This window comes from Oncorhynchus tshawytscha, linkage group LG31 (genome assembly GCF_018296145.1).
Source record: "Oncorhynchus tshawytscha isolate Ot180627B linkage group LG31, Otsh_v2.0, whole genome shotgun sequence".
Lineage (NCBI taxonomy): Eukaryota > Metazoa > Chordata > Actinopteri > Salmoniformes > Salmonidae > Oncorhynchus > Oncorhynchus tshawytscha.
Window position 1 is genome coordinate 13,683,321 of NC_056459.1, and position 21,580 is coordinate 13,704,900.

The 21,580-nt window shown below is 43.9% G+C and overlaps 2 protein-coding genes across 5 annotated transcripts; one reads left to right on the top strand and one right to left on the bottom strand.

Annotated features, from left to right (window-relative positions):
- Window positions 1–549: 549 nt before the first annotated feature.
- LOC112229666 (uncharacterized aarF domain-containing protein kinase 5) lies at window positions 550–7,695 on the top strand. Of its 2 annotated transcripts, none has more exons than XM_024395616.2 (15): window positions 550–740; window positions 1,592–1,677; window positions 1,888–2,037; window positions 2,132–2,207; window positions 2,510–2,710; window positions 2,924–3,064; window positions 3,228–3,341; window positions 3,475–3,606; window positions 3,866–3,949; window positions 4,037–4,118; window positions 4,300–4,378; window positions 4,541–4,632; window positions 4,739–4,991; window positions 5,116–5,232; window positions 6,691–7,695. In XM_024395616.2, the coding sequence occupies exons 1-15, from the start codon at window positions 717–719 to the stop codon at window positions 6,791–6,793; spliced, it is 1,734 nt and encodes a 577-aa protein (XP_024251384.1). In that variant the 5' UTR covers window positions 550–716; the 3' UTR covers window positions 6,794–7,695. The 2 variants fall into 2 exon arrangements, with proteins under 2 accessions (XP_024251384.1, XP_024251385.1); XM_024395617.2 differs by having other exon boundaries at window positions 551–740; window positions 1,570–1,677.
- On the bottom strand, window positions 7,657–21,488 carry LOC112229663 (cleavage and polyadenylation specificity factor subunit 1). 3 transcript variants are annotated; one of them, XM_024395614.2, is made up of 35 exons: window positions 21,305–21,488; window positions 20,677–20,837; window positions 20,494–20,521; window positions 20,082–20,215; window positions 19,798–19,878; window positions 19,536–19,684; window positions 19,158–19,304; window positions 18,824–18,963; window positions 18,594–18,704; window positions 18,255–18,348; window positions 17,528–17,615; window positions 17,076–17,228; window positions 16,386–16,437; window positions 15,965–16,059; window positions 15,784–15,858; window positions 15,533–15,613; window positions 15,019–15,258; window positions 14,693–14,834; window positions 14,349–14,527; window positions 14,091–14,233; window positions 13,704–13,893; window positions 13,189–13,395; window positions 12,984–13,073; window positions 12,698–12,853; window positions 12,155–12,515; window positions 11,957–12,041; window positions 11,663–11,804; window positions 11,301–11,453; window positions 10,839–11,015; window positions 9,016–9,082; window positions 8,861–8,908; window positions 8,569–8,724; window positions 8,223–8,352; window positions 7,978–8,116; window positions 7,657–7,882 (listed from the first exon to the last, which is right to left on the bottom strand). In XM_024395614.2, the coding sequence occupies exons 2-35, from the start codon at window positions 20,818–20,820 to the stop codon at window positions 7,835–7,837; spliced, it is 4,425 nt and encodes a 1,474-aa protein (XP_024251382.1). In that variant the 5' UTR covers window positions 20,821–20,837; window positions 21,305–21,488; the 3' UTR covers window positions 7,657–7,834. The 3 variants fall into 3 exon arrangements, with proteins under 3 accessions (XP_024251382.1, XP_024251381.1, XP_042166046.1); XM_024395613.2 differs by having other exon boundaries at window positions 20,677–20,845; XM_042310112.1 differs by lacking the exon at window positions 21,305–21,488 and adding an exon at window positions 21,108–21,256 and having other exon boundaries at window positions 20,677–20,845.
- Window positions 21,489–21,580: the final 92 nt, after the last annotated feature.

The window sequence follows — 21,580 nt, forward strand, 5'->3', positions numbered from 1 at the left end:
CCTCCTGATTAGTAGAGTTGCTACCACTGACCTAAAGTCACACTAATAAGGGGCTGATCACAGTAATTCCCACGTTGATGTTAATGTAAACAGTTATCTATAATACATATTATTCAGGCTATGCCAGTGATGTGATGGCTGAGAGGCTGGGAAGAAGGATCAGAAATTATCAAGTCAAGACAGAGTCAGTAGTATTTTGCCGTTATCATCGAAAACAACATTGTTTAAATTCTACAGACCATATGCATACCATCTAATACCGTAAACCTGACTGTAAACAAGGTTGTGCAGAGATTGCACACTTGAATCGTTTCTGATACATGTTATGTAATTAGCCACATTAATTAATAATTTTTTTACAACCTCCATTTCTGATTCAACCACAAAAATACATGCATTATTCTGTACATTTGTGATTTAAACTCAAAAAGTCATTTTAAAGTATGCTTGGGTTGATTCATTTTGATGCGAGTCAAGTGAGGAATCTTTTCACTGGAGAATCTTCGGTCACATTCGGACCATTTGTCACGTGATCAATTTCGTGCCCAATGTGTCCTTATATCATTTGTAGCCAGTTCAGGAAATCAAGTACGATCTGAAACGGGAGGAGGCAGTTACAATCGAATAGAGGCTATACTTTTTTTTTTTTTTTACAATTTTATTTTTTTAAACTACATATTAGTGAGAAGAGAGCACAGTGAGTGTATAGGCTGAACATGGCGTGGGAGACCTTCAAAGCAGTGAGTTGAACTGTTTTTAAAAAATGTTATCTTTTCCTTGCTTGGTAACGTTAGGCTAACTAGTTATACTATAGTAACATAAATAACTACACCAAATTAAAATATGCCTGTACATACCTTCTAAATCAACACCTGACATTTAACAGTCTATGCATGTATGGATTAAATGTCATAAAAAATAATGACTAGGTTAAATGTATGTGTGCGCTTTGTATGTTAACGTTGCACAGTATTGCTAACGTTACACTTTTATTTACATATCCCACTAGCAAGGGTTGGTCTAGTTCCAATAACTAACGTTACTCTCTAACACACAGGAAATGCGCTTGGATATTTGATGCAATGTAGAACCTAATGCAATGTATAACCACCATACTAAAATCAGAGGTCGACGTACAAACTCGCTAAACGAGTTCAAGAGCTCGTGTGATGTCCCTAATTTTGAGATCGTAGTTTACCATCCATTACTTATAAGTTGTCACGTGTTTTATTCAATGCCATGGGAAACAGGGTAGCATGAGTAATCGCGTGTGTGCACGTGGTCAGTGACCTGACATAGAAAGGATCTATCTATAAATCTACTACTCTGGAAACAGTTTGTCCTGTGCTAGATGGTTAAGGAAAACAACAGCCTGTTCTGGCCTATGGAGAGTGGCCTTGATGCAGAGTCCCCAACACCAGTCTCCATGTTATTCAATTTAGCATGGTAACATGCAGAGCTTGTTTTTCTCTACTTTTCTAGGGATGGTGTTTCCCAGCATGTCTACAGTGACTAGCAAAAACAGTGGATTCGTTTTAAGTTGATGCTTCAAAGTGACACCAATTGTAGTGGTGTTTTTGTCATTCTGTAGTTAAGGTTGTGTTGGCCTCATTTGGCCCTGCTGCGAAGATGTCCCCACCCACATCCACAACTGTACAGATCCTTCAGCTCACAAAGGTACTATACTAACTACACAACTACACCTTGTTTGAGACAATGGCCAAGCTCCTGTTCCTATAGCGTCTATCAGCTTGATGTACAAGTACACCACCTAGGCAGGAAGCAGAACTTTATAGCAGTTAGTCAAACACTGTAACCTTCCAGAAAGCAACATCGAAAGAAATGTACACACACGGTTGCTGAAATGCCCATGTCATCTCCTCTCAGGCCAGGGAAGAGCCGAGGGTTGTTCAGGAAGATGTTTCTGGGTGTGGCGGTGAGTGTTCCCACGGTGGTGGGGGTCCAGTACGCCTTTGCGGAACCTCGAGAGAGACGGAAGATGAAGATCTTGGTGAAGGGAGTCGGTCGCTTCTGTAGGTGGGTCTCATCATCCTTTTTGCATGTGGTCAAATATTTTGAGTAATTTCCTTTTTGAGTTACTCAAACCATGTCCCTCTCTCTGTCCCTACAGGTCTATATATGTAGGACTCTATATCTCAGTAGATTATTGGTGGACCTCCAATGTGACGTTACGTTGCATGGACGAGGTAAGTTTGACAGAATACATATTGTTCCTCTGTCCAGGTGTTGCTGACGCATGCCAGATCTTAGAACGTCTGGATCGGTATTTTTAAGTATCCGCCAACCACATATGTTATAGTGATCTGGTGCCTGACAGCACAGTTACGTGGCCCGCAACCATTGGTTGATGCATGCAACGTCTGAGCAGGGGAACGCGGCCATTTATGAATTGTGACAGCCCTATGTGTCTGTGTCTGTCTGCTAAACAATGATGTGAGTCTGAAACGATCTCTGTAGTTCAATCCCGTCTTCCCCTCTGTGTTGCCAGAGCAGCTCATCATTCGTGGCAGGGATGTCATTGTGCCACCAAAGGGCAGCAGACAGCATGGTGGCGGGAGCGGTGCAGAACGGAGGGATATATGTTAAACTTGGACAGGGACTGTGTGCTTTCAACCACCTGCTGCCTCCTGAGTACGTCAAGACACTGCATGTCCTGGAGGATAAGGCTCTTAACAGGAGATACAAGGAGGTAAGACCTGCAGTATTTTTGTCTTGTCAAACATTGAGTAGTTAATGAAGCAATATGTAGTGAAAGTGATGGGGGAGCCATGCTTATAGTTGTCATGGCTTTGAATGCCTCTTGGCCATTCATAATGAGAGGCTAGAACTGGCAATTTGATAATTTACAATGAAAAGTGTTGAGAAACACACTTCCATGAAATGATCTGTCACGTTCTAACAGGTAGACTCTCTGTTCAGAGAGGACTTCAACACTACTCCAGACAGGATGTTTAAGAAGTTTGACTATGAGCCCATCGCAGCAGCCAGTCTGGCTCAGGTCCACAAGGCAGAGCTGCAGGACGGGACTCCTGTTGCTGTCAAAGTGGGTTCAGGTTAACTGTACAACACATTCAGCCACAGTTAATGGTTCACTGTGTGTGATTTACTCTCTTCACCTTGCCTGATTAAACCAAACAGACCACTTTGGTTAAACCAGGCTAGGTATCACTCCTCCTTCTGAATATTAACCTCTTCCTCTTCTCCAGGTGCAGTACATAGACCTCCGGGATCGGTTCGACGGTGACATCAGGACTCTGGAGATCCTTTTGGACGTTATAAAGTTCATGCATCCCAGCTTTGGCTTCAGATGGGTCCTCAAAGTAAGGGCTTAAACTTTTCTGCTAATTTGGCAGAAAATGCTTTTTTTGACATCAGATAATACCTCGCAGAGCATGATTAGATAGACATGGTCCCCTATTCTAACCTAACGTTGGCATTCTCTGACGATATTAGGACTTGAAGGGGACATTGGCTCAGGAGCTGGACTTTGAGAATGAGGCCAGGAACTCTGAGAGGTGTGCAGAGGAACTGAAACACTTCAAATTTGTCATCGTGCCAAAGGTTTACTGGGACCAAACCAGCAAGGTGAGACCCAGAACTATTCACTGCTGTAAATTACAATGGTTGTGTTCAAATAGGCAGCTCATTTCAGATGTTTTTTTCTCCCACTGTCTTTAGACCAATGACAGATCTTTTAACATCACTCTTTTTCAGATCTGATTGGTCAAAAGATAAATTAGTGGGGGGAAAAAAATCAGTATTGGGCTGCCTGTCTTAAACGCCTTTGATACCTTTTTGACCACTTTTGTATTATTGTACTGTAATAAACAGACCATTTCTTTAGAGAGTGTTGACTGCAGAGTTCTGTGAAGGCTGCAAAATCAACAATGTGGAAGAAATCAAAAGACAAGGACTTAGCTTGAAAGATGTGAGTACCGATCGTGACACCGTAGAGCAGCCTTTGTCTATGCTCATTAGTACTCGGATAAGCATAGAAACCGTTTTTTTTTTTCAGACTGCTGACAAGCTGATCCGTACGTTTGCAGAGCAGATATTTTACACAGGCTTCATTCACGCTGACCCTCACCCCGGAAACGGTAGGTCAGGGGCATGTTTACAGTTTCTGCTGAACTCTAACTTGTATCAGGGCAGTTTCCAAGCGCTTTTTCCAAATAACTTTTTATATAAGTCAAGTTGATAACAAATAACTAACTGTTCAACAATATTTGCTAAAAATGACTTGGTGACCTTGAGTGCATTTTCTGTACCATGTCACAGTGCTTGTGAGAAGAGGTCCAGACAAGAAGGCAGAGCTAGTACTGTTGGATCATGGTCTGTATGAATACCTCAGTGAAATGTAAGATTTAAACTATAATCATAAGCCATTTAGCAGACACTTTTATCCAAAGCAGCTCAGTGGTGTGGATACATTTTAGAACCTACAACCTTGCAATGTAATCAATCATTTTTTTAATAGTACAGCTTGTATGTTATCATCACCTAACCTTTGACCCTGTAGTGACAGGGTAGCGCTGTGTAAACTGTGGCGGTCCATAGTCCTGAGAGACGACACTGCCATGAAAAGGTACTCCAACAGCCTGGGGGTCAAAGGTGAGGACAACTAATATCATTATTTCAAACAGAAGTCCTATACCTTAAAGAAATCCAGTCTCAGACTAATAACATGCTTACAATATCCTGATTCCTATCCAATCAGACTACTTCATCTTCTGTGAGATGCTGCTGCAGCGGCCAATCAACATGCGGGAGCTGGGCCTGTCCAACATCCTGAGTCGTGAAGAGACATCCTATATGAGGGACATGGCTGTCAATCACTTTGACAACATCATGGTCGTTCTCAAGTCCATGCCACGCCCCATGCTGCTGGTGTTTAGGAACATCAACACGGTCCGCAGCATCAACATCACACTGGGAGCTCCGGTAGACAGATACTGTGTCATGGCCAAGAGGTTAGTCGTATCAGGCTGGGAGCTCCGGTAGACAGATACTTTGTCATGGCTTAAGAGGCGAACAGATGACTGTTTTGAATAGTAGCAGTTGTATTTACTTACTAACCTATTGTCCTGTCTCCAGCGCTGTGCAAGGCTGGGGGCGGCTCTGGGCAGAGAGGCCGGGAGTTCTTCCCAGGTTCAGGGTGTTCCGATGGGTGTGGACCTCCTGGGAGAGCCTCAAATTCGAGTATGCCCTGAGGTAACGAATTAACCTCAACACTATACACTCAGTAACCACGTTTCCATATAGTTTGAGTAAAATCATACCGTATAAAACATTTATAATCATGACAGCTGTAATGGAAGTTTCGGTACAATTCTATGAATGCCGACGGTAAGATTGTGAGAAATGGCAGAAATTCCTTTATGCGCAAATATAACATATCGAAGTAAACTTGGAGTCACGTGTGATAGTGTGGTCTTCCCACTACGACTGGGGAAAGCATACAGTTTTAGGCTACAGATGAGAACTTATGAATATCAGTGTGGTGAAAGTGCACAGTGATCTTGATGCTCCTTTCCTATAAATATTGAGGGTCTTATTCTGATGACATGATGCTTGACTGCAGTTTGACAAATCCCAATATTCTCGCATTTGTCCGTAATTCCATAATGTAGACTAGCCTACCCGCACTGTATCTAAGAGCGCAAGTGTCAACACGCTTTGCCTCCAGATCTCCCTGTATTCTTCAGGGGCATGAAAACATTGCTCAATTGGTATCAAAGGACCTAACGTGTGCCAAGAAAACATTCCCCACCAGCCTGTACCGTTGACACCAGGCAGGATGGGGCCATAGACTCATGCTGCCTATGCCAAATCCTGAAGCAACAGGAACCGGGACTTGTCAGACCAGGCAATGTTTTTCCACTCCTCAATTGTCCAGTGAGGGCGTGCCCACTGGAGCTGCTTCTTGTTTGTAGCTGATAGGAGTAGAAACTGGTGTGGTCCTCTGCTGCAGTGTGACAAGGACCAATGAGTTGTGTGTTCAGAGATGCCTTTCTGCACACCACTGTTGTAATGCGCTGTTATTTACCTGCTTGTTAGCGTGCACAATTCTTGCCATTCTCCTTCGACCTCTCATGCAGTTTTTGTGCCCACAGAACTGCCGCTGACTGGATGTTTTGTTTGTCGCACCCTTCTCTGTAAACCCTAGTTAGAACAGAGTTTCGCCGTACTCGGTCCTCAGGACTCCAAGGAGGGTGCACGTTCTGGTTTTTGCCCTAGCACTACACATCTGATTTCAAATAATCAAGCTTTGATCATTTGAATCAGCTGTGTAGTATTGGGGCAAAAACCAAAGCATGCTGCCCTTGGACCTGAGGACTGAGTTTGTCTAGGGCAGCGTTTCCCAATGTTGTGCGTGAAAAGCCAAGGAGGCCTGGCAACTTCGGAGATGCTGGAACCGGTATCCCTGGCACTGATCATACCACACTCGGTCACACACTTTGCCCACTAACAGTAACTGGATGCTTTTCTATAGCAAGCCACAGCCACGTGACTCACTGTCTATAGGAGCAAACCATTTTCTGTACCTAATAAGCTGGCCACTGAATGCATAGCAGTAGACCCAACTGGGTAGATCATGCTCCAGACATTACACAAAATACATCAGCATTTTTTGTTCCTACAAGATAACATGAATAATTTTCTTCCCAGGTCAGAAATGGCGACGATGCGTCTGACACGATACCTGCTATACCTGTTGTCTTACTTTAACCTCATATCGCTGGATGAGGAAGTCTACCAATACCTGAAGTAGAGGTTGAGACCCTGACCTCAGCTGCATACCTGAGACTGACTCCCGATTAAAGCTCAAGAAATGCACCCCGTTTGACAGGAAGATAACTAAGTAGTTTAATATGATAGTTGTCAGTTGGGCTGCTACAATGGTGCTATACATTTGACACATCTACAGTACATGCCAAATCTGCTTTAGCAGAATGTGTAGACTTTAAAACATTTTTTTGACTCGTCTTAGTCAGGACAGGGAAAAAGCACCAAATACAGCTCCAAGCCAAAGACTTGACTCGCCAGGAGTCATGGTATTGAGGAGCACTGTCTCAATGCCTCCAAGGAATGTGAACTGGCATGGCATGAACACAATTTAATGATTACAAATGTAGAACCATTTATTTTGGTGGTTTATTTGACCTCGTTCACTGGGGATGAATGATTGCAGTATGTGTAGGTAAAAAGCCTGAAGTGATTCCTTTTAGCCAAGATTCTTGCTGTTGCAATCTGACTTGAATGAGAAGTCAGCCTTCTCATCTAATAGCACATGTTTAGTCACAACATTCCAGATTTTTAAATCTTGTGGCATTACCTGGATAATAGGGCTTATAGATGCTGAGATGACTTTTACTGCAGACATGTAGTTTGGTCAAATGTTCATCCCTTTTGGAAATATTTGGTTATCACTCAAGCACCCACCTAACTGCAAAAACTAAATGCTGCTGAAGAAATACCTTTTAAAATTGTATTCTACTTTAAATGAAGTGCCCTACCTCCCCTTGGAATTCTTTCTCTTGTAAATAATGCATTGATGGCCATGATAGATTTGCATGTTACAAGTGCAGATTTCAAATTATTTGAACCTAAAAGACCAAGCTGATTAAAGCAGTGTACAATCCACTTTTTTTAATAAAGTTTACTTACAAAATATTCTGAGAAACATGTTTACGAACTCCTTATGGCTGAACAAAATGGATTAAAAGCATAAGTTTCCATACAGAACATAGATACCAAAAAGCATTTTCCGATGGAAGCTCCTGGGTCTCACACGTAGTCAAGGATGCTGCTCTCAGAAATGAGCAGTCACCCTGTCAACCTCAAGGAGATCATCCAAGATCTGAAATGGAAAAAAATCATTCAAACATCTCATAACTAATAGTGATTTGGACTACCATTAAGATGCTAGTTTTGTAGAGAAGTAATAATACTCACTATATCAGAGGTGGTGCCAATCTTCTTGGCCAGCTCACTGCGCTCCATGGTGCTGAGGTACAGGTACTTGTTGAGCAGCTCTCCATCCAGAATGTTCCGCACCGCGTTCTGGAGCTGCCGCCGGTCAGCATGCAACATCCTGGAGGACAAGATCCCAAAAAAATAAAGTATGTAATTGTTGCCTACTTTAGAGGCATGGAGAGAATGATTACCACAACATTTATCAGTGATGTGTGGTAAGTTACCTGAATGCCTTGGGGTTTAACCCGGCGTGGTGTGGCAGCATGGTGGTGAGAGCATTCTGCAACATCAGCAATCTGCGGTAGGTCTTCTCCTGCATGGGTAGCAGCAACCCGATGCCGCCATCCAGAGTGGCTGTAGGGAGGGAAGAGAAGAAGAATTACTACTAAAGCTCTAAATCCATTTTTTTTTTATATAGCTACTGACCAAATCATGTTCATCCTTCTGAGAACATACCAGGAGGAGCATTTGATCAGGCCAACTGAAGCAAGATTTCCAACAGACAACCCTTCACAGCTTCTTCTACCGTGTCGGTCAATACAAAATCTCAAAGTCTAAATTGTGTCCTACCAAACCATGTGATGTGCTTGTTGTCCCAGGCCAGGGTCTTTTTGGTGGCTGTGTCCAGTGCCCCTCGACAGGGCATCCTCCAGAAGGCGTTGACATGAGCTCCCACGTTGAAGTCTGCCCTCCTCAGCAGACGCATGCCTCCAAAACTCTCCTTAGCTACAGCAGGACGCAAATACCAGTTATGTGATCATGACATGGTGGAGCTGCAGTTTGTCATCACACATGACCTCTGCCTTTATTTGATATTGTGATGTTTGTGGGACAGCATTACCCGGTTTACGTTATCACTTACCTTCAGGCAGATACATGTACACCGATATGTTCTGATCTCGGTCGGACACTGAAACAGAATAAGTTCACTTTGAGAGGTCTAGGCATATATAGGCTCCATCCAAAGCATTAACCAGGACACTACCAGGCTAACTACCAAAGTTATATAAACCTTACCCAAGAATCCCAGCTGGTTGTTATCCACCATAAACTCTACACTGTAGACTTCCAGAGGCTTGGCGTCCTAGGGAACCAAACACAGAAACAAAACCATTAAGACAGGGGTCCCCAATTACATTCAGCCGTGGGCTGATTTTACCTTGGTCGGGGGGCAGGAACATACAGTAGTTAAATCTTTTGTACATAACAAAATTGACCATAAGAATCCAAAACAGATATTTGACAAAAACCTGGATTACATTGGGATATGATCAGATATGCCTCTATATAAGTGAGAATACTTGGAAAAGGATTTCCTAGATTAAAATCACTAAGCTCATTTCCTGGTGATTTTACAGTCTTCCAAGAACAAACATGTGTAATATATATACACACACACACACAACCGTTCAAAAGTTTGGGGTCACTTAGAAGTGTCCTTGTTTTTTAAATTAAAGCAAAAGAAATAGTCCATTAACATCCAATTGATCAGAAATACAGTGTAGACATTGTTAATGTTGTAAATGACTATTGTAGCTGGAAACGGCAGATTTTTTAATGGAATATCTACATAGGCGTACAGAGGCCCATTATCAGCAACAATCACTCCTGTGTTCCAATGGCACGTTGTGTTAGCTCATCCAAGTTTATAATTTTAAAAGGCTAATTGATCATTAGAAAACCCTTTTGCAATTGTTAGCATAGCTGAAAACTGTTGTTCTAATTAAATGAAGCAATAAAACTGGCCTTCTTTAGACTAGTTGAGTATCTGGAACATCATCATTTGTGGGTTCGATTACAGGCTCAAAATGGCCAGAAACAAATAACTTTCTTCTGAAACTCATCAGTCTATTCTTGTTCTGAGAAATGAAGGCTATTCCATGCGAGAAATTGCCAAGAAACTGAAGATCTGGTACAGCGCTGTACAGGGAGTAGTACACGGAGTCCAGGAGAACGCTTCCTGACCGAATGCATAGTGCCAACTGTAAGTTTGGTTAAATGGTCTGGGGTTTTTCATGGTTTGGCCTAGGCCTCTTAGTTCCAGTGAAGAGAAATCTTAACACTACAGCATACAATGACATTCTAGACAATTCTGTGCTTCCAACTTTGTGGCAACAGTTTGGGGAAGGACCTTTCCTGTTTCAGCATGACAATGCCCCTGTGCACAAAGCGAGATCCATACAGAAATGGCTTGAGATCGGTGTGGAAAAACTTCACTGGCCTCAACCCCATTGAACACCTTTGGGATGAATTGGAATGCCGACTGAAAGGCAGGCCTAATCGCCCAGCATCAGTGCCCAACCCCACTAATGCTTGTGGCTGAATGGAAGCAAGTCCCCGCAGCATTGTTCCAACATCTAGTGGAAAGCCTTCCCAGAAGAGTGGAGCAGCAGAGGGGGACCAACTCCACACTTGGGGGGGCAAATCAAATCACCCATGGGCTGAATTTAGCCTAATGAGGAACCCTGCATTAAGAAAAGAGTACCTTAAGACTCAGAACACTGGCATGAAGAACGGCCCTGATCATTTAATCATCCCCTCCAGCACAGCACTGCTCTCTGGAAGATAAACTCGACACACAAAAAACGCTGGGATCCCACAGGGGAACAAAGACCGTGCTTTCTTTCATCCATGTTCAGAACCCTCATCGGGGATGTAGTTAAATCCATAAACAACAAACTAACATAGAACAAAACCACTCAGAGAATGATCATCAGAGAATGATCATCAGAGAGTCAGAAGATGGTAAATCACATGCCACTTAAACACAATACTTTGAAGTTGGTTTGACATCTCCCCTGTGTTATTCCTTAAGTAGTCCTGTAGCCTTGCTGTCTTACCCTGCTAATTAGCGAAAGAGTCTTACTCTCAGGCTGGTATCTGAGCAAAGAGATGCTCTTCATGACATCAGCTGCCACAATAAAGTTCTTGATGCTAAACATCTGGTGGATGTAAAGCTGGGTGTCAATGAAGGCCATGCCTGTCAGGTCGTTGTCCTTCAGACTCCACAGAAAAATCTAGACAGAGAGGAGAATAGACAGATGCATCGATCACAACCAGGACTTTGTCTCAGGGTTACAGGAGAGATGGTTGACATACTGTACTTGTGCTCCTTAAAAGGGCTTTCTGACCAGTTCTTATAATAAATGGCTAATTCAATATAAAAAAATACACTCAAGTGCAACATGGTGGCCACACAATGAAAACAATGTCAATCGGAACAGAATTCTATTGAGAGGTGGGTGGGAAATAGATCTAGATTGGGATATCTGTAGCGGTATAATCAGAGGTGGGTCTGTCACCTTCTGTCCGATGGCAGAGACCAAGTATCCGCTGCAGTGACACAGAGCTGTGACCGGTCCCTTCTGCTCCTTCTCATACAGAACCTTGAATTTGTTCTTCGTCAGGGGCTGACCAGGTTCCGGGACAACCTCAATCACATCCAGGATCAGTATCTGGACAACAGTAGAGAGAAATAAGTCCACACTAAAAATCAACATCATGATTTCAAAAGGCATCATCTGTCTGTCGGACTCCATAATAGGTCCTGAGTTTCCTGACTAGGACAAACTCTGGACCCTACTTTAGACTATAACTTACAGCACATAACTAGGGCCCAAAAGATATTCCTGGCTCAGTAGTCAGAGTAGTTTTGGTGACTCACCCGGCCCCTACAGGTGACCTCCTCCCCCTGCATGAGACAAGTACCAGCAGCTATGTATCCCTTCAGCCCAGACACCGTCTCTTGACTCCTCAACGCCACAGTCTTCATACACGTCACATGTTCCCACTCCTCCAGGTCAATTCTGACCAATATCAGAGAGAGGGAGGTCAGAACAGACACCCACCAATACACCCTAGATGCTTAAATATAAAAGATATCGATATCAATATGCATCAGCTCTATAATGAACATCCCTCATGTTAGAGGCCACGCTGCAGTAGCTACAGTTGTTACCGTGTGTTAGGGATGGCCTCCCAGCTGACAGGAGATATGAGCTGAATGGAGAAATTCTCCTGCTGAGGAGGAATGTAGCGCTCGTCTGAAGAGACACACAACACAAAGGAATTTTAATGGTGGAAGAATGAGCGAAGTATTAAACCAATGAGAAAGTGATGTGCACGTCATGGAGACTAATTCATATACTGGTCCCACCTCTGTCTATGGTCTCAAATTCCTTCTCCTCTCCGGTCATTCTGGGGATGCGAGTGCAGGGGTCCTTCACGCTGGTGCACACTGCATACACCTTGGACTCCACATGGTAGGACACATAGTGAACCGTGCACCTCAGAGGAATCTTCCTGACTGGCCAGGGGGCGTCATACGACAGGTACGTGGGTAGAACACTGATCCTCAGCTCACCCTGCTTATTGAAGTAGAGGAAGCCTTTGGGACAGTTGATGTTGTGGAAGGGGGAGAAGGACTCGATTGGTCCATCGATTGTCATGGGGTGGAGCCTCAACGCCCCTCGTGATGTCACCAGCATCCAGTGAGGGGAGGGGCCACAGATGAACACCTGACACACAAACAAGGAAACATCATGAGAACCTACAGAACTACAGTATAGATATATAAAGTCTGTGCAGACAGCAGTACCTCTCCTTCAAGATGTATCCGGCAGGGAACCTGAGTATCTAAAAGCGTACCCTTCGTTACCCATGATGTAGATATAGTCCTGTAGGAAGAGAACCTCTTTACCCCAGAGTAACCGGAGATGTCCTCAAAGTATCTGAACCTGGCCACACGACCTTTGACCACCGCTGGCCCCTCCTCGCTGGGACCAGCCTGACCTTCAGCCTTCTTATCTTTCTTCACCTTCGACTTCTTCTCCCGGAAGTTGATGTTGTGGGGCATCTGAGAAGAGACAGGAGAACAGTTGGAAGACATAAATTATCAGTGTTGAATGGGCATTTTAAGACTGGTTTCCTAGACACAGATTAAGCTTAGTCCTAAAAAGCTTGTCCAATGGCCTTGCTCTTCTTACCTTCTTGAAGCGGACCTTCAGGTTGCTCTGAGCCTGCTGCTGGTCATATGGGAATGCTTCATAGATCAGAAGCTCCTGTTCAACATGGACCTGGGAAAGAAACGCAACATAAAACCTCAGCTCTATCTAAAGTAATTTCCCAAAGTACCACTGCTACATATTCTGGTGTTGTCATTCTACTTTAATACCTGTACTGAAAACTCACCAGGAGGTAGGGTCTGCAGTGGTTGTTGCCGAGTGACACCAGGGCCACTTCTTTGACCAATGGGATCTCTCCCTGTCGTGTCACTTCCTCCTTTTTCCCCTCTCCCTGGGCTGCTGATTGGCCGGCGGAGCTGTCAACCAACACTCTCTGGCCAACAGGGAAGTTCTTGACCAGGAACACCAGTCTCCAGTCAGGTAGCTGGTAGATCTAGAGAACAGGAGGAAGTTGTTTTACGATTAGCTCTGTCCTGTAGAAAATGTTCACCTGTCGGTTGTGGTGACACTCATTGCTTTGGCCACTGAGTTCTTGTGAATTTCTGAACATAAGTTTAAAGTCCCCGGGCTTTTATCCAACCTCTAAATGGCACCATAGTATAACTGTTGGCATTAAACAGTATTAGAATTGTAACAGCTATGTAAATTAAGTCAACAAAATGATTATGATACAATACAAAAAGTCTATTGATACAGCTATTACTAAAATTGTGCTGATAAAATAGAGACATTGATCCTAACCTCCATGACGCCATTCTCGCGGACCATCATGCACCAGTGTGTCGGTTCAGCTCGTCCAGACCTCCCCTCGGACCCCCCACCCAGGGCCCCAGAGGTGCGGTAGCCGGGGTGGGACTCGTCCTTGGTGGGGGTGATGCCTGCTGGGTTACAGTCTCCATATAACATCTCCTCCTCATCATCCACCGTGTTACTAAAGAGGAGACATGGAAGACAGAGCTGTACTAATAAACTCTGAGGTGACCGTGCTTCCACTGTCTAAAGAAATGAGGTGCAGCCCAAAAACGTAGTGTCCATGGGGACAGCTGGCATATCTTTCATTCTTCAGTTCAAAACAATCTACTTTATTCAAAAACATCCTACCTGAGGTTCTATATGATTGGCTCCTACCTGAGATCCTGCATGATGGTCTCAGTCTCTGATTGGCTGTTGAACATGGTGTCTTGATCCTTGGTGTGACAGGTCTGCTTGTTCTCTGTGGTGAACATCCCGCTGACGTCACGGAACGTACACAGCGTAATCACTCGGGGTTGCTGCACGGGGAGACAGAGAGAGTCACCGGTCTGAGAGTCTTATTTTTTCACTCATTCATCGGGTTGTAATACTGCCTGGCTTAGTTGTACAGTACAGGATATGACCGTGACTCACAGCAGCTATCTGTGGTTTCTGCAGGGCCAGCCGGTGGGTCTTGCCCATGTAGGAGTCGGTCTTCAGGACGAACATGGTGACCACTCCCTCTGCCGTCATGATGACCACATAGGGGTCCGCTACGGAGCACTGCACTATGGGAGAACCCAGGTCCACCGGGATGAAGTGCAGCTGCGTCACTGGAAGGAACGTCAATCAATCAAATGTACTTCTGAAACCATTTTTACAGCAACAGTTGTCACAAAGTGCTTTCCAGTCAGTGAAAGAGTACAAGTGAGAGGTAGGGACACAGAGTATTAGGGATTATTTTATTATTTTATTGAAAGATGGACAGATCTCTCTACCTCCTTCCAGTAGCCGTATGCCCATGGGGGAGACCTGGATGATGTATTTGTTGTCTCCGATGTTCCCAGCGAACACAGTGGGCCCCTGGGTGGCGAAACCACTGGTGTCCAGCTCCATGATCTCCTGGCCCGTCTGCAGGATCTAAGAGAGCCACACAGGAGGGGTTCCAGTTACCTTCAATAGACCTCAATCATTACACTCAATCTAAACATGCTGGAGCTCTGTAGTGGAGGAAAAAGCTCCCTTTCAGACTGCTGTGTAGAGCGGAGTGTGTCTAGGGGTGCAGTGTGTACTGTACTGTGTAGAGATGAGGTGGGAGGTGTACCATGGTGGAGTCCTCTCTGCTGAGAATCAGGAAGCCATGTTTTTTCTTGTCGCCCTCCACTGGCGCAGGCTCCGGCTTCTCCTCTGCCTCCTCTTCCTCAGGGGTCTCACCCTCTTCCTCCGTTGCTGGAGGCTTGTCTTTCTTCTTGCCTTTCTCCTTCATCTCATGTGGGATGACAGTCCACATGTCATGGCAACCTGGCAGCTCAAAGGTGGTGACCACCTGGGGACGGATGCTCCTCTGGAATTGGCCACACAAAACAGTCATCAATAGTCGCAGAACAATGGCCAGATGGAAAAACTGAATCATCAACTCCCATAGCTGACTCTGAAAATAGCAGCTCTTCACATTGTTTTCCGGCAGCTACTTCTAACGCGCCACAAACAATCAGTGGTCTTTCTCTGTAGCACAGTCACTGAACCTGAGGTAGATAGGCCTCACCACCACAGGTCTTAGCACAGTGCAGCCACACACACGCACAGAAATACAGAGAACGGTTGAGGAGAGTATTTACCTGAAGCACAGATAGACCCCCGTTCTTCCCAAAGCCAGAACACACCACTATCTCCAGGTCAGGCTCTGGGTTGGTCTGGAACTGTGGACACAGAAACACCAGAGACAAGTCTTAGTGCATCTTACTGTTAGCATAGCAAGGGCTTGAGAAAATAACTTGGTATTGGATATTAAATCAGTGCTTTCACAAATACAACAACCATGATGGACATCATGACTGGAGGTTAGAAACCTCTTGTGAATTAAAAGTACCTCTTCGGAGAGGAAGGCTGGCTCCCCCATGGACGCACCAGCACATGGTCCGATGTTCAATATGCTGTCACACACCTGGAGGAAAATATAGGAAAACCATATTGTAAAGACTGCAATAATCAAGACTAGAATATGAATAATGAACTGATAAAGCTTCTACTGGGGTAACAAGGTGTCCTACCTCAAAGGAGTAGGTGGCCAACTGAGTGCCAGACGCCACTTCGCTCCCGTACACCTCAATTTCATCCACCTCATCAGGCAGTTGGTTCTTACCAGCTGGATAGAGGACATGGGAGGAAACATATTATTTAGAAATATAAAAACATTATAGGTGACCATATCACCTCAGTTAGTTCCATACATATGTAAAGGGTAATATGCAAGACACAACCAAGACATTGTAATACATAGTGGTTAGAGCGTTGGGCCAGTAACCGAAAGGTTGCTAGATCGAATCCCCGAGCTGACAAGGTAAAAATCTGGCATTCTGCCCTGAACAAGGCAGTTAAACCCCCTGTTCCTAGGCCATCATTACAAATAAGAATTTGTTCTTAACTGACTTGCCTAGTAAAATAAATAAAATACAACAACTGGCCAAATACCTGTCAAGTTGGTAGAGGAATCAATTCTCTTCTTTTTACTGGGAGGTTCCTCCTGGAATGATCAAATTCAAGTTAATTCTGCAATTTATATCAGAATACAGACATAGAAATGTGTATCAGCAACTCATTTAGCATTTCTGTTTACAAAATGGACACTGGGCCGGTAGGTAGCCTAGCGGTTAGATCATTGGACTAGCAACTGAAAGGACACTGGCTCGAACACCTGTGACGGATTTTTTTATCTGTCGATGTGCCCTTGAGCAAAGCACTTAACTTTGATTTGTTCCAGGGCCACAATGGCTGACACTGTAAAACAACACATTGCACCTATCCAGTATGTGTGACAATAAATCTTATTTTTTCAGGGGTGAACTATAATATGCGACATCATCACATATTAAGTGGCATATTTCCACATCTGCTAGTCAAAGACCAGTCAGTGCTAAAAATCTGTTTATACGTGGAACACGAGCACAGAAGAAGGGCAGCGACCGCTACTTGTTTTTGAAACATCCTCTTTTGGCGACATTTACAACTGGCTACATTTTGAAGCTCAATTTGATCAACTTTGCCTTGACTAGAATCAAATCTACGGAATCTTTACATTTTTGACAGAATCACACCGCAATATGCCACAGGGACCAGACTGAGGAGAATATCTACATAGGAGCTAAAATCAAACCAACTCACCTGCTTCTCCTCATCGGTCTCCTCTTCCTTCCCTTTGTCCTCCTCCGCTGGTGGTTTCTCTGGATTCTCCTGGTACTTCTCTGTGTATTTCAGCAAGAGGCTGTTTCCCAGCCGGGACCCCAGGAACAGATACCCAGGCTCCATGGTCATCATCTGGGGAGGAGAAGAGACAGGGGCGAGGAGGATGAGAAGAGACAGGGGCGAGGAGAAGAGAAGAGACAGGGGTGAGGAGAAGAGACAGTGGCGAGGAGAAGAGACAGTGGCGAGGGGTGGGGAACCTCTATACTTCCACAGCTCCTCTATGACCAGTTCTCTCTTGGCCAACCATTGACAGCAGACTGAGAATATCACTGCACAGCATTCTTCACACCTAAGTGAGTCTGTGTGTGTATATATCACCCCTTCTATGCCAACAACTCTCTCTCTCTTCCCAGCTACTGTATCCTACTTACACATGTGGTGAGGACGCTGGCAGCAGCCTTGTCAAAGTGGAAGGCCCGGACACTTCTCATGCCATCAGTGATCAGGGTCAACACATAGCTGAGGAGAGAAGACAGGCACAGTCAAAGCTGACTCTTACAAGGTTATGAAAAAATACAATGCCATTCTAGCTGTTGCTACACAATGCAGTTATTGCTACTATGCCACACCAATTTGAGGGAACAAAAAATTGCTTTAACACGGTCTAATAAAGCAGTTATGGCTAATAAATATACACTGAACAAAAATATCAAAAACACAACATGTAAAGTGTTGGTCCCATGAACTGAAAAAAAGATCCCAGAAATGTTCCATATGCACAAAAAGCTTATTTCTCTCAAATTGTGCACAAATGTGTTTTCATCCATTAGTGAACATTTCTCCTTTGCCAAGATAATCCATCCACCTGACAGGTGTGGCATATCAAGAAGCTGATTAAACAGCATGATCATTACACAGGTGCACCTTGTGCTGGGACAATAAAAGGCCACTAAAATGTGCAGTTGTGTCACACAACACAATAGGGCCTAATTTATTTATTTTAATTGACTAATTTCCTTATATGAACTGCAACTCAGTAAAACCTTTGAAATTGTTGCACCTTTGAAATTGTTAATTATTTTGTTCAGCATACATAGCTAATTCCTTCACAACTGTTACGGGCTCTATTCCATCACAACTGTTGTGGGCTCTACTCACATCTCTCCTCCCTTTAGAGAGATGACCATCTTATCAGAGCCGATGAAGGTGGACTGGGAACAATCTAGTGTGATCTTCACCTCCTCCTGTATACCTGAAACACCAACACACATGATTTATCAGCCTTATTAGAATACATAAAGGCTCTTACATGCTTACAACATGTTATAACGCTTTATATCTGCAGGTATATTGCAGTGTAAGTGTTACCAAATTACTTCCCTAGGCATGGTATAAATGTCTTAGGAATATTAAATAGGCTAAGTGGCTTTCCTTTCTATATGCAGGGTGAGCTTGAGAACACTGATGTATGTGTGCTATTGTCCTGTCAGTACTTACGCAGGGGGAAGGCGGTGGTCCCAGTGGTCTGTGTGTTGAGTGACACTCCATATGGAGGAACACTCTGGTTGAGGTATAAAAGGGAGTTGACAGCAAACACCACCACACCACCTAGAAACAATGGGAATATATTCACAATCTGAGTCATGATATTATCTAGAAACTGATCATACAAGTCTCTTCATATGTAACTCAGAATATAAGAACCCATAAATGGAGTGAGTGATTACCAATGGGCTTGGGCACAGCCATGACCTGTGTGCAGTCAAAGGGCAGGTTGCCGAGGGACCAGATGACAGGGTGAACCTTCTGCATGATGTTGAGAGAGATGGCTACGATACTGCAGGTGTCCTGTCTCACTGCTACACGCCTGGAGGAGGAGGACATGGTCAGACTAGAGCTGCACACCACAATATTACCAGTCATAAACAGGTCTGAACAAGACATGACTAAGTTCCTAGCCTTCTTCATGTTAACGCATCAGCAGACTTTTGTTTAGGGAGGGCGGTCTCAGACAGACAGACAGAACAGAGAGGAAGACAGGTGCCGTTGTGGTGTACTGACCCAGGCCACGTCTGGTTGGGCTCATACAGGATGAGCAGTGTGGGTTCATAGTAACCGTGGAGGAACTTCATATCGACAATGTTCAGAAGCTTCTCATCCAGCTCACGGACATCGATGATGTAGCTGGGAAGAAAGCTGGACTTGGGCCTTAAATCAGTGGTAAAATAAAACATGAGTCAAGATGACTGATAAGAAATCATCAAATGCAAAACCCCTCAAATAACAGTTACTACAACTCAAGAGTGCATTCTATGGGTATCCTAAATATCACTACGAGGTGCTATGATTTTAGGACTCTCTGGAAAAAGTGGCAAATGTTACTGAGTGGTCTATCCTAACTAAATAAATAAAATGATGGAATTAAATATGTCTACATACCCTTCCACTACTCCCTCCTGTTCGTCAGTAAGCGTGTCCTTTCTGAATGGCAGCACCACCAGCTGGGTGCCATACACCAGCATCACAGCACAGCGGTTCTCTGGGTCCACACGGACCATGGGGATGTGCAGGTTCTGGACAAACCCATCCTGGAGATAGAACAATTATGGAATAAGATACAACTTTTTCATATATGCTCATCTTAATAGTAATTTGCAGATTATGTCTTTGAATGTTTTTCAAGCAGTTAATTTCCTCTTACCCTCAGCTCTGGCTCCTCAAAGAAGTGAAGCGAGAGAGTCTTCAGATCATGTGTTCCTGGATCATACTCCACCACTGACAGCTGGAGTAAACAAAACCAGGACACTGTAAACAGCAGTCAGAGACATTTTCTAGGACAGGTTGCTTGCACCTACTACATATAGCTACTGCCACATGGTAATTGATAACATTGAAATGTAAAGAATAAGTAGGCTAAAGAAACCTGGAAAATGAAAGCTGTGAGTTTAGGATTAGTAAAACAATCCATCTAGACCTTTCAGGTACCTTAGCATCTTTGAAGCTGAGCAGGAGAGCATCTCTGTTGGCTCCTACCAGCTGAACAGAGGCCATGGACATGACGTTACCAAACAGGGAGAAACAAGCCACCTGCTCAAGCTTCTCCTTACGACTCTTGACATCTGCAGAGGACAAGGAAAAGATCAAGAATGTGTCAAAGAAGAAATCAGATGTCAGAAAGTCTGTCAGAGACTTAACGTTGGCACGTGCATGTCTGAGGAAGGCTGACAACATAATAATAGCATACAGTGTGGTTCACTAGTCTCTCTAGAGTCTAGACTGACAGGTTTCTTCCCACAATGTTACCAATGTTCCAACATAGTATAGTGCTTTTTCCCCAGGTCTGGGATTAGCTACTCATTCACCAGAACGTTGCTAGGCAAGGCAGTTTTGGACATACCTGGTGATTTGTCTGTCTTTGAAGCATTCTGAAATATGAAGACAAATATGTAAATAAATAAACTGGATGTCATGAAGGAAAAAACATACTCCCCACGACCGGTAGCTACAATTTATTTATCTGATTGTACTTTTGATCAGTGATTGAGGAACGAAAGACGACCACGGCTAAAACCTACTTTACCTCCACATCGTGAATGATCCTGTAGACGTAAAGCTGTGATGTTCCAGCGACGACCAGGTTCTTCTCCTCGTTGGAGATGAAGTTGCAGTAGACAGAAAACTCGATGGCGGTGGGGGAGTGGGCTTGGCGGTACACGGCATACATCCTGCAAGCAGCGCACCCTAAGCACCTTAACGTTACAGCAGAGTTAATAACTACATATGAATCTGAATACGCATTATATTAGAAGACACGTCTAAGGATATTACACCAGTACTACTTAGTTAGAAAAATATATATCCAAGTTAGCTAATACGTTGCACATTGTAGCTAAACATATTGGTGTCTGGCTTAAATACAATCCAGGGTTGATTGTTAGCAAGCTAGCTAGCACAGTAGCTAGCTGGTCAATTATGTTTTAGCTGGCTCGTCTGTCTGCGAACGTTACTTGCCTGGCTCGTTGCGGGACGAAACAAATGCTACTTTATTTGGAAGAATACTAGTTATATTATTTTTCCACTTAGTTTGGTAGCTAGCTAGTTGGAATAGCCGTTTGGCTCACTTGCCAATGGTCCACTAGCGTCGGTTAGCTGTGGATAGCTTGCTAACGTGCTTCAAGCAGGTGTTCAAATTAATCACATAAACCTACCTATTACGAACAAGCTACGATAGTTTCCAGTTTGGGTCTTGCCTTTCTCACTTTTATTGCAGCATAATTCAGTTCACAAAAATAGTGTGGTTAAGCAATGTCTGTAGCTATACATTTATTAAAGGTTGAAATTATTTTCATTCAAACATTTCCCAGGCTGCCATTCGACCCAAATGCGCAGCTAAACTGAATTCGTCAAGAAAAAGCAACCACGCAATAATAGTTCCCATCTTCATTGAAAGAATGTGTGTACGATTCAAATCTCACCCTTGTTGC